This window comes from Rhipicephalus sanguineus, chromosome 7, assembly GCF_013339695.2.
Source record: "Rhipicephalus sanguineus isolate Rsan-2018 chromosome 7, BIME_Rsan_1.4, whole genome shotgun sequence".
NCBI classification, from domain to species: Eukaryota; Metazoa; Arthropoda; class Arachnida; order Ixodida; family Ixodidae; genus Rhipicephalus; species Rhipicephalus sanguineus.
The window spans coordinates 121,114,128-121,126,815 of record NC_051182.1 but is presented as its reverse complement, the minus strand read 5'-3'; the positions used below and the strand labels follow the sequence as shown (position 1 = coordinate 121,126,815).

The following is a 12,688-nucleotide window of genomic DNA, read 5'->3' as shown; positions in this document are numbered from 1 at the left end:
TATACCCGCTCCTCGGTCCACTTGACACTTTTTTTGGAGTTACGTTGTGAATTCTACAAGAAAGTTAGCGCTGTTGCCATTATCGACGTGCCATTTGTTACCGGCAGCAGTTTGTTCGCGTTTAATAACTATGCAAATTTTAGTACGATGTGAAGATCGCGTCTGTGTCCAGTATGAGACATACAAAGCTGAAGCCAAACGGTGTATTCGTATGTTGACTAGTCATTTTGAAGGAATTCCCGTTAGATCAATACGGTATCAGGTTTCTCCCAATAGATAATGAGAATGGATTGCCGTTAGACTTAATAATGTTAACCGGCCTCCACTGTCTATGGCGGGCTCGTATGGCAGATTTCACCGCGATCCAGATGCAAGGCCCGCAAGAATGTACTTTCGAGAGTGTATGTCGAAATTTGTTGAATTGCAGAAAACGCAGGAGATTGTACCTGAGTGGTTATCGAGAGTGGAACCCTTGACAGTGCTCAAGGAATTTTAAAATTGATGTCTGTCCAGTAGGACGGACAATATTTGATGTTATTTATTCTATGTGTTTGTGATGTGTTTATGTCTGGAAGCAGGCAATAAAGCAAAAAAAAAGCGTGGCGTAGTGGTAAAGTACTCGGCTCGAGATCCGAAGGTCGCACGTTCGACTCCCGGTGGCGGCAGTTTTTATTTTTTTTTTTGCATACGGCTTTTTTTTCTTTTTTTTGTACTAATGCTTTCTACATCGCCTTCTATACAATTATTTATGTGTAACAGCTAATCACGATGGTCCCGACGCTGTAGAGGGTGGAGGGGGTTGCTGCGCGGAAACTAGACTCCCCCCCACTATAGAGAATCCTGCGCGCTCCTGTGCCCTCGAAGATGCGCCTCTCACGTGCCTAATTTGCACGGGCCGTTTTCCAAGAATTGACACTGTATCGATTGTGGACTTGTAGGCGATCAGCTGTTCCCGATACGGTAATCTGGTCTGTTATGGAGGTGGTCGAGATGACTTGTCATTTCGCGCTGCCACATTTCATTGTTGCTCTGGTATGGACGTATGATCGTCATTGTTCCCTCCAGCAACTGAAGTATTACGCTGCTGAGCACGTGGATGAATGTCTCATTCCCGGCATGAGGGAAGGAAAGTGGAGAAAGCATTGCGCAATGTTATAAAGAGAAAGAGAGAAAAAAGGAACGTAAGAAAGAAAGTAAGAACGGAGCAACGAAAGAAAGAAAGACCGAACCAGAAAGAAAAGTAGTACGTCAGGCACGCACTCACCAAGCTTCGTTTGCCCACTTTTTCCGATAGGACAAAGGATCCAGAATTTCCGATGAGAACTCGCAATGTGCGAACAAAACGTAAAATAAGTATAATTTCGTAGGCCATAAAATTATGTCGATGCGAGGGAAGCAGCGCAGCACATTTTCACGCGGAACGTAAGGGAAATATCTACAGCTGCTGGAGTCTAATGTATCTAATGTATTCATTGTATTCTTTTCTGAAGATAATAGCAAAATATCTCTACAACAACGAAATCCAATGCTTCCCACTTTTTTTCATTGAAGGCGAATTGCCGCTACCTCTTTGGCATATAAATTTAAAACTGTTTGCCAGTATTCGCAAATTATGGACTATGCTTTCAGAGTGGGTAAGTGGGGAGTGGCGGCTAACTGTTATACGACATTTCGCGCTGTTTTCGTGAGAGAATGTGCACGTCTGTACACATATGTGTCCATTTTCGTGCTTTCATTGAAGCGCTTATCTCTACAACTGTATTCTATCTGCAAAGGCGCTCTTACAAAGCTTCGAAAATGCTGTTTTGTTGACTTTCTTCCAGCATAGCGATAAAACCTATATGCTACTTACGCCTTCGCAGGTTAGGGAAATACGTGCACGCTAACTTGTCATACCATAACAAGCCGACTATGACTGAGGACTGGAATTATGGATATCGAGGTGAAATTTCCAGCCGTAAGTGAAATATCTACAGCTGCTTTTCGGGGAAGCTAATTTGTCAGACCTTAAAAAGCGACCATGCATGAGGGCAAACTTTTGCATTCAATAACAAACACTGACTACCTCATCGATTGCTCAGCTACGCATTATCAGCCATCACAATTTTCGAATTACGATACATTTCATCACTGAATTACATTTAATTGCATAGAATATCACGATTGAATCAAACGACTGCCCTTGCTGTTTATGTGGTTTATTGGTGGCATAGATTTGGGCCAACCATATGGCTTGGCTGCATCGCATAACCAATCGGAACAAAGTGTGCATTAAACAATTTATTAGTGGAACAAGATCCGAGGGACACTCTTTGCTACATTTCAGACCGTACTGTCTGGAAGTCTGATGACCTGCAAAAAATTATAAAAAGTTAACGCAGCTTCGCATCAGTAGTGCCTAGCCTGGAGGAGCAGAGGAGCTTGACGGCCTTCCCTGTTTCACTTTAGTTTTCTGTTTCTTTCTTCTTTACTTTCTTTCCATTTTTCTCTCTCCATCTCTATATCTTTCTGTCTCGCTCTCTGCTTTTTCTCTATAATTCTATATCTGTTTTTATCTTTTCTCTCTGCCTATTTCTTTCTTTCTTTCGATCTTTTTTAGGGGCGAAGCTCCTAAAGCCATGGGTCTGTCCCTCCTAGCTCGCACGTGACCGCCTATGCCGCGCGTATGTGCCAGTGGTGATGGCAACGAAGCAGCGCGAGTGTTCTTGGCCCAGCGCAGGGACGAAGAAGACGTTGCAGTTCTTTCTCTGATCGATAAAGCGTGTTTGTCGTGCTCCGTGTCCTCGTCGATCCCACGTCGTTACACTGGTGGAGGTGCGCGGTAAGCTTCATGCTTGGCACTCCATCGCGGAGCCGACAGTCGAGTCCGGAATCGCCACCACGCGTCGAAACACCGGTCCACCGATTTAGTCGCCTTCTGCTAGTCGCTGTCATGACCGTGTACCTCGCACCCAACCTGTCTATCGGGGACGTCAAGTGGTTTATAGACGCTGCGTTACGTGACTACGACAACAAGTGGAAGAACCGTCCGTTTGTGCTGGTTGGGGACTTCAACGTGGACCTCATTGCCAATGACTGGATCGTGCAGCACATGCTTTCCAAATACGCACTCAGATGTATCCATATGCAACCTACCACGATCCGAGGGACGTGCATAGACTTAGTGTTTGCAAAATTCCCACTGCAGCCAGTACAAGAACCTCTCTCGCTTCATTTCACGGACCATAAAGCCGTCATAATGAAGGAACCTCGCAATCCAGCCGCCATGACAACGACGAAATGAAAAGAACAAACGAAGAAACGAAACAAACGAACAAGAACAAAATAAAAGTTGATTTTGTATAATATACGCAGTCTTACGTCTTTCTAATGATGTAATGGGCTAACTTTCACGGGAGAGTTACGGTTTACCCTCTCGAGCTTCGCCCACATATCCTTATTCATTCCGTGGATATGGCGTGATTTTTTTCATTTTTCTTCTCTTGCTCTCCTACTCCTTTCTTTCTATCTCTTTCTTTTTCTGTCTCGCTCTCTAAATCTCTCGCCCATCTTAGTTCTTGCAGCCGCGCCTGACAAGTCGGTGCAGCGGTAGAGCGCGCGCCGCGCGGGCGTTAACGGGGAGGGAAGCGGAAAATGAAGAACAGGACAAAGAGAGCTCGCGCCTGCCGAGTTATTGCATGGCATACAGCAGGGGAGGCTGAGCCAGGTGCCCGGCGACGCGAGATGGCATATAAAGCAGAGGCCATTCATCATAACGATAGTTTTTTGTCGGGTATGCACGCAGCTTTGCCGAGCTTAAGCAGCTCCACTGTTAAAGGCAATATAAAGATGATGGAAGGCGTCATATACGCTAAAATAAACATTAGGTATGTCATAAGTTAACCCGCCAGAGTGGTGTAGTGGTTAGGGCTCTCGACTGCTGGCCCGCAGGTCGCGCGATCGAATCCTGGCCGCGGCCGTTGCATTTTTGATGGCGGTGAAAATGGTAGAAATTTGGTACAAATGGTAGAGTCCTCCACTACGGCGTCTCTCATATTCTGGTCTACAGTTGGTCTACAGTTGAACTCCTCCAAATGCCGTTTTGGCCGTCGTGAAATAACTGTACTGGGTCACCTCGTTAACGCAGCTGGCGTCCAGCCTGATCCCGACAAAATTCGCGCAGTGACACAATTTCCCGTACCCTGTTCGGCTAAAGATGTCCGCAGCTTTCTCGGGTTGTGTTCCTATTTCCGCCGCTTCATCCGGAATTTTGCCGATATTGCGCGTCCTCTCACAGAACTACTCAAGAAAGACGTCAGCTTTACTTGGGGTTCACCTCAAGCTGCTGCGTTTTCGGCGCTCGTTACAGCCCTCACAACTACTCCAGTATTAGCCCACTTTGATCCCACCGCCCCGACAGAGGTTCGCACCGACGCAAGTGGCCATGAAATTGGAGCTGTTCTCGCTCAGCGTCAACACGGACGAGACTGCGTCATCGCCTACGCCAGCCGACTGTTGTCCACGGCGGAGAAGAACTATTCAATCACCGAGAGACAGTGCCTTGTTCTAGTTTGGGCAGTTGCTAAGTTTCGCCCATACCTGTACGGCCGCAGCTTTACTGTTGTAACTGACCATCACGCCCTGTGCTGGCTCTCTTCGCTCAAAGATCCCACGGGCCGCCTCGGTCGTTGGTCTCTCCGCCTTCAAGAATACACCTTCTCGGTGGTTTACAAATCCGGCCAACTCCATCAGGACGCCGATTGTCTGTCACGGTACCCAGTGGATCCACCCGACACCGCAGAGAGACCCGCTGAGTCTGGGGCATTCTCAATACCAGACTTCCTCGATATAGGTTGTGAGCAACGCCGCGACTCGGTTTTACGTCCCATCATTGACAGTCTGAGTTCCGGAACTCCAAGCAGTTCTCTAAACTTGTACTGCCTTCACGACGGTGTTCTATACCGCCACAATATGCGCCCCCACGGCCCTGAACGCCTTCTCGTCGTGCCTTCCCACTTGCGGGCAGATGTCCTTCGCCAGCTCCATGATGAACCTACCGCCGGTCATCTTGGAGTTACACGCACTTACGATCGCGTCCGGCGCCGTTTCTTCTGGCCAGGCCTCTATCGCTCCGTGCAAAAATACGTCAGCAGCTGCGACCTCTGTCAACGTCGAAAACGACCAACAATGCTTCCAGCCGGCCACCTTCAGCCTATTGACATCCCCGCCGAACCATTCTACCGCGTCGGGCTCGACCTCCTCAGACCATTTCCCACTTCTGCATCCGGGAACAAGTGGGTCGCCGTAGCGACTGACTACGCCACACGTTACGCCATTACCCGCGCTCTTCCCACCAGCTGCGCAACTGATGTCGCCGACTTTCTACTGCATGACATCATCTTGCATCCCGGTGCTCCTCACCAGCTTCTCACCGACCAAGGCCGATACTTCTTGTCCCGCGTCATCCAGGACATTTTTCGTTCCTGTTCTACAAACCACAAGTTCACAACGGCATACCACCCGCAAACTAATGGGCTTACGGAGCGCCTGAACCGCACTCTCACCGACATGTTGTCGATGTACGCTTCTGCCGACCACCGCGACTGGGACGCAGCGTTACCCTACGTCACATTCGCTTACAACTCCTCCAGGCATGACACCACAGGTTATTCCCCGTTTTATCTTCTGTATGGACGTGAGCCATCCCTCCCTCTTGACACGCTGCTTCCCACTGGCTCGAACTCGCCTGTCACATACGTTCTCGATGCCATTGCCCGAGCCGACACAGCACGACAGATTGCCCGAGAGCGCCTCACAGCATCTCAGGCCTCTCAAAAAGACCTGTATGATCGCCGACACCGAGATGTCTCTTATGAACCCGGTTCACTTGTCCTGTTGTGGACTCCATGTCGTCGCATCGGTCTCTCACAAAAGTTGTTATTTCGCTATGACGGACCATACAAAGTCCTGCGGAAGGTCACTGACCTCACACATGAAATACAGCGAGTCGCCGATTCAGTGCACTCAACGCCAACGCCACTCACTGTTGTGCACGTCGTAAGACTGAAACTATATGTGCCGTCCACCTCACTACTTCCGTGACCAGCGCCGGGTCGGCGCTTTTACGCCGCGGGGTAGTGTCACAAGGTAGCAGTGGGCCAGTGGCACAAGGTAGTAGTGGGGCCCACTCTGGAAGAGGGACAACGACGAAGTGCTGAAGGGACAGGCTCCGGTCCGCCATTGTCTCAGCGTCTATTTCTGCTTGTATATATTTTTGAATATACGTTTTCTCGTAACATTATCGTGCTTTTGGAACGTTAAACCCCAACAGTTATTATCATTTTGTCATAAGTTCATATTAGAGTCTCAAAATTGCTACAAATTAGTTTAGATAGAAATTACACAGCTAGAATTGTTGTGGCACCTGCAGTAGTAGATGTCCAGCGCATCCAAAGTTAACCCAACCGATTAAGCTAGAGAAGATGTATGCCCGAAACGAATATAAAAGGAATGGAATGGAATGGGCGCAGCTAAGCGTTGTATAGGCATTACTTAAAGCATGGTAAAAGACCGTGAACATCTGACTTGTTCACGCGACATATTCTTCTCCGCACGCCCTCTACCAATCCTCCCTCCAATTACTCTGGCTGTGCGCATCTTTACACTCCGCGCTGCAAAGGGACGAAAACTATAAACGAAAAACTTCACATACGATTAAGATACTGCCAATGCAAATGCTGAGCGCCGCAATATCAACTGTGTTTGAAATTGTGGCTATCCACATTTGTGGCAATGTAGCATTCATGACATATTGCCACGGAAACTGCCAGCACTCGACTGCAGCGCACACCACTCTGGGCATTGCCAACTCCGCTCCATACATCACGTGCGACGCTGTCGAAGCTAGCGAGACTTCTTGCAGTAGTTGCGTTCGCATGAAGAAGTGTTTCAATGTTCTTACCACCCAGAAGGAATTTTTCTTGTTACGACGAGTAGTAGTTGAAGATGTTCTTTACTTTACAAAAAAATCACAGCATATCCACGTGGTGAATGATGATAAGTGGGGCGAAGCTCCGGAGAGAATCATCGGTAAACCGTGAATGTTCTGTGTAACGCCCCATCAATCATCATATGAAGAGTGAGAAACACTGTGTGTATATTACAAACATGAAACTTTTATTTTTCCTAATTAGATTATGCTTGGCTTGCGTTGTCCCTTCATTATCACGGCTTTATGGTCAGTGAAGTGAAGGGACAGCGGTTCTTGTACGGGTTGCAACTGGAAATTAGAAAATACCAGGTCTATACACGTCCCCCGGATGGTCTTCTCGCCGCAGTCGTGCAGCTTGTCGAGCAGCTTCGGCCTCGCGGGCTCGAACGGCGGAATCTGCTTCGCGGCGTCGACGTGCAGCTTCGGCCTCGCGGGCTCTCACCTCAGGATTCTGTCTGCGAGCGCGCGCTGCTGCCGCCTTCCGTGCCCTCCGTTCCGCAGCCTTGTCTTCCATCTGGCGACTCCGAGCTACAGAGAAAGCGTGCCAAGAGGGAGCCTCATGGCACGTTATTTCTGAAATGTTGTCTTCGGGTGTCGTTGAAAACACGAGACGTAGTAAAGAAGAAAGAACGCCACACAGGCGAACACGCACGAGAGTGTCAATCGTCAACGTCGTCTTCTTCTTCTACTGCATACCAGAACGCGCGCAGTAAAGAAGAAAGAATACCACACAGGCGAACACGCACGAGGGTCTCACTCGTCAACGGCGTCTTCTTCTTCTACTGCATACCAGAACGCGCGCTTCTCACGAACTAGAGGTGGCTACCACAAACAAACCTACAAACGGAGGATGGACGGACCCACGGCATAAGGAGCTTCGCCCCTAAAAACAAACGCCGTTTGACGCCTGCTATAGTGCGTCTGTATCGCTCAGCGTCTATTTGCTTCCGTTTTTACAGCGAAAGCTGTTATGAGATCATTTCACCGGCCGTTTTTGGCGCCGTAGTTGTCCGCCGCCGCCGCCGCCGGTGTCCGTAACCAGTATCGCGCGAAATAAGAAAAAAAAAACGAAATAAGAAAAACATTCCAGGATGGAACGAGGTTCGAACCTGGGTCCTTCGCGTGGTAGCCCGGTATGCAACCTCCGAGCCATGCCGGTGCTTGAAACTGCTTTGCAAAAGGTCCTATACAGGCTTCATGTCGGGAAGGAACCACATTAGCATATGCAATATAGCGTGGTAGAAGAGTAAAATAAGCACCAAGCGTCGCACAACGCGAATTCTGCAACCAGGCGTCACACAATGCGAATTGAGCAACGAGTAGGTTGTTGATTGCTTCCAACCCATTACAAAGGGCTCTGTCATAATTCTTCATCGTCATCAGGCACAGCATCCACAAAGTGCGTATAATGCCTTACATGCGTTTAGCAGGTACCACGGTTCTCCGTAGAATGACGAAAAATGGCACAGTGCCTGCTGCCCTACTTCTCAAAAATTACAATAATTTATAGCGTAGTGGGTTCCTCGCAAGTGCACTTGTATTGGTTGCCAAGGAAGCCCATAAGCGCATGATGCATTTCCTCGGGGTCTCAGTAAAATTACAATAATTTATAGCGTAGTGGGTTCCCCGCAAGTGCACTTGTATTGGTTGCCAAGGAAGCCCATAAGCGCATGATGCATTTCCCCAGGGTCTCAGTAAAATTACAATAATTTATAGCGTGTGGGTTCCTCGCAAGTGCACTTGTATTGGTTGCCAAGGAAGCCCATAAGCGCATGATGCATTTCCTCGGGGTCTCAGTAAAATTACAATGATTTAGAGCGTAGTGGGTTCCTCGCAAGTGCACTTGTATTGGCGGCCAAGGAAGCCCATAAGCGCATGATCCGTTTCCTCGGGGTCTCAGTAAAATTGCAATGATTTAGAGCGTAGTGGGTTCCTCGGAAGTGCACTTGTATTGGTTGCCAAGGAAGCCCATAAGCCCATGATCCATTTCCTCGGGGTCTCAGTAAAGTTCTTCGCCCCCCCCCCGTCTCTCTTCCACGTCAACATATGTTATACAGCATGAAGGGTGAGGGAAATAGCGACCGGGCGTCACCCAATGCAAATTACATAACTGGTGGGCCGTTTAAAGCTTCCAACCCATTACAAAGGGCTGAGCCATAATTCTTCATTGTCATCAGTCGTCGCTTCAACAAAGTGCACATAATGCCTTACAGACGTGTAGCTGGTGCCTCGCTTCTCCCCAGAATGACGAATAATGGCTTAGTAGGTGCTTCCCAACTTCACAAAAATTGTGATTTATGGGGTAGTGGGTACCTTTCTAGTGTACTTGTATTGTAGCCCCAAGAGAGCCTAAATCAGGCTCTAAAAACGCCGCTCTTTCTGCTTTCGCTTTGACTGTGCTGCGGTTTCAGCGCAGGCCTGGCTTTTTTTTGTATTTCATTTACAGCCCCTGGAGACGCGTCACTAGGAGCGTTGCTCGGAGTCTCGTGCTCGTCTTCTTCTTTTCTCAAGACTCGCAGATCAACCCAAACCCACTTACTCGCCAATGCGCGAGAGGCATGCGAGGAGGAGGAGGAGAGGTTAGGGAAAGGAAACTATGCTTTTTGTGCAACCCGTCTCAGCGTCTGCAGGGGAATGGGGAGAGGGAACGTGGCGGTGGCCTCTACAGCCGTTCGCCCAGTCCACCATCCCCAAGGAAGTTAACAACCACCTTGAACACCTGGGCGTGGTGGTGGGAAGGAAACAGGAGGACCCGCTGTGTACCCACAGGTATGTGCAGAACGTGTGCGCGGTGGCCGGGCTCTTGTCAGCTAGCTATGACGGCAGGAGCCGTCTTGCAGACCACCTGCCTGAAGACAGGTGGCTTTTGGAGGACTGTCTGATGGGAGCAGCTCGCCGATGGCCCGCATTTTAAGCTGTAGCGAAGCAATGATGGCGTCTCGCGGATCATCGCACAGTGTCGCCATGGGTTCGGCAGACTGCCTCACAGGATAGGAAACAGGCGACGCTTTGGAAGCGGGACCAGGCAGCACCGTATGGCCACCAAGCTGCTGATAGGCAGGGGGTGGTGCAGGACGCGGTGCACTGCAGGGAGCCTGAGCATATTCGCGGGTGGCTGTGCTGGTGGAAGGAGGGCCCGAGAAGTGGGAGTGATTCCCCCTTGTACTACAGCGCGCACAGCTCTCCTTGATAGCGGGACCATATAGGAAGCGATGATCGTGGCCACCCTGCGTCCTCGTGCCAATTACGATAGGCAGGCCGTTTGTGACAGCAGTTTACACACAGAGCTTTGGTGTTGCAACTCTGTCTTGAAGGATGACTCCTATCGCAGCGTACGCAGCAGCTGAGACGCCTGCAGGTGGCTGTTGCGTGTCTAAGACGGCCACACTGCAGGTATTGAAGGGGGCTTGGCCTGGCAGGGCGCACCCAAAACCGCAACTACGGCTTGCCGGCCCTGGCGCACCCAGGGCCGGCAAGCCGTAGCATCACTGTGTTTCTGGTCCCGGTGGCAGAGACCACCGGCACGCTCAGCTCAATAGACTAAAGCAGCTCGTCATCTGCAGAATCGCCATCCACGCCACGCATGTACCCGGTGCTGAATTCTCAATCAACGGGTACCCGCGTCGATACAGCGATGCCGCTGAGCTCCGTGACACCAAGAAGCTCCTCCAAAAACTCCCGGGAGCATACGTCAACTGCTACAATATTTCGGCGGCTGTTCATGCGCACCTCGATGACGCCGCGCGGCACAAAGGACGCGAACGCGAGCGCCAAGCGTGATCCCTGCAGGAAGGCGCTGCTCGGTGCTGACGCTTTGAACAATACGGGTCCTGCTACGGCCACGTCAGTGGGAGGGCAGCAAGGACGGAGCTGACGTACTAACTGAGCGACGATGGCCCTGCAGAGGAGCGCGCGAAGCGGGGTGTGCGAACTCAGTCATGGCAGCGTTCTAGAAGCATCCGTCGGGCTATCACAAGCGCGAGCATTCACGAGGCATTGCAGAGGCTAACATAGCGGATCACTGAGCCGCGTTCGTTCTCTTTCGTGTTCGTTCGCTCTATGGGTTACGCCGACAACGGCAACTCCACGCCGCTTAACGCAGGAATGGGCGCCTAAGAGTTTCGCTTTAAGCACAATATTTTTTCCGGAACAAAACATAACGGAAACGTTGTCTTTTATGTCGTCCTGGAGTGAATCCGAAATATTGTAACGCGATGTCGTTAAAGAGCTCGTTTCGCAGAAATCGAGGTGTTGGTGTCCGTGCCATTGGTCGTGAACAAAAAACCGCTTTGTCCGTGAGGAAAAATTCCAGATAGGTGCAAATAAATAATAAAATGTTTGGCCCGGGTGATACTAGAACCCAGCCTTTCAGCGTGGCAAGCAGGTATTCTACCACCGAACATCGACAGTGCTTCAAACTGCTTAGTAAAAAGAAACGCTATAAGAATGTCATGTCGTGGGTGGATTCTCCTACTGCATGTGATATTGGCTAGCACAACTGTAGAATCTCACCAGGCGTAAAAACAAGTCAACTGCGCAATAAGTGTGTGGTATCAAGCTACCCATCCATTACAAAGGGTTTAAATGTGCGCGGCACCATACAGACGTGTAGTGGGTACTTCGCCAATTTCCAAGAGCAAAAATTATGGCGTAGTGGGCACTTCGCAAATCTACATCCAGTAAACGATCTAGAACAGCTTGAAACGGCCAATGTTACGCGCACCAACGTTCCTTTCCGTGTGGCACAGTTGAAGGCGTTCCGCCTGGGGCCCGATTACGCAACCGCGTTCTTTTCTTGAAAACGAAGCTCAAGCGTCCTGCAAGGTTGGTTGTTTTTTCACCGGTTTTCGGTTCAAGGGAAAAGTGCCAATCCGGAACAACCGAGGGGATGCAACGTGAGCACTAATGCATATCTCGGCGTGCAGTATTAGCATGTACCTCATGCAGGGATTCCAAAGTGACGACATGTTGAAATTTTGCAAGAAGAACGTGAGGAGTGGCAAACGGAGCTTTTCATATTGTTGCACGAAGAAAGCAGGCGCGCGAGTACAGAGTCCGTGTATTTACAATACATAGAGGCGTCAAACGACACGAACCACGGCGCTGGCTAACAACCAAATGTGTTTTATTCTTCCAGTCCGCGTGTATAAACTGCGCCACAATCTCAAGAAAACTGAAAAGCAAAGAGACAAAGAAAAATATGATTGGTCTGCGCAGAGGCCAAAAAATCTTCAATCGGGCAGAAAAGTTAACTCCTTCGGAAGGAAGGAAATCGAGGGGAGGCTGACATACGCCTTTACGCCGTTATAGATATGGTACGCTTTAGAAATGACACGCGCCCGTTCAACATGGTACTTTGACAGGAATATCGAATCTTTAAAGACGGCTGGCAACCACATTCATTAGAGTGAAGCGACAATTGACTGTCTCTGGCTTGTTTACGGACGTTGTTCGCATGCTCACGCATGCGGTCATTAGCGCACCGGTTAATCACAGTTAATAAAGTTAATCATGAACCAACCAACCCAAATGCGCGCCTTATAGAGTCGTCGCGTTCCTCTAACCTGAGCCAGCGTCCTCGTTCCTTTCACCGCAACATCACCCTCCCCGCGGGTTTAGCTCCGTGCCCGTTCAAATCATGCCGCATCAATTAATGTGGGTATATAGGTCTTGAGTCTGACAACGTAAACATCGTTGGTGACGTGAGGTAGCAAAGAC

The 12,688-nt window shown here is 49.6% G+C and overlaps 1 protein-coding gene across 3 annotated transcripts in view; it reads left to right on the top strand.

Moving 5' to 3' along the window:
- Positions 1-12,688, top strand: part of LOC119399817 (uncharacterized) — a 93,611-nt gene that overhangs the window by 36,405 nt on the left and 44,518 nt on the right. For 2 of the 3 annotated variants that reach the window (XM_049417617.1, XM_037666673.2), the window contains exon 4: positions 1,863-1,957. In XM_049417617.1, coding sequence (XP_049273574.1) covers positions 1,863-1,957 — 95 coding nt within the window. Of the gene's footprint in view, positions 1-1,823; positions 1,958-12,688 lie in introns of all 3 variants that reach the window. The other variant, XM_037666672.2, reaches the window with a different exon arrangement.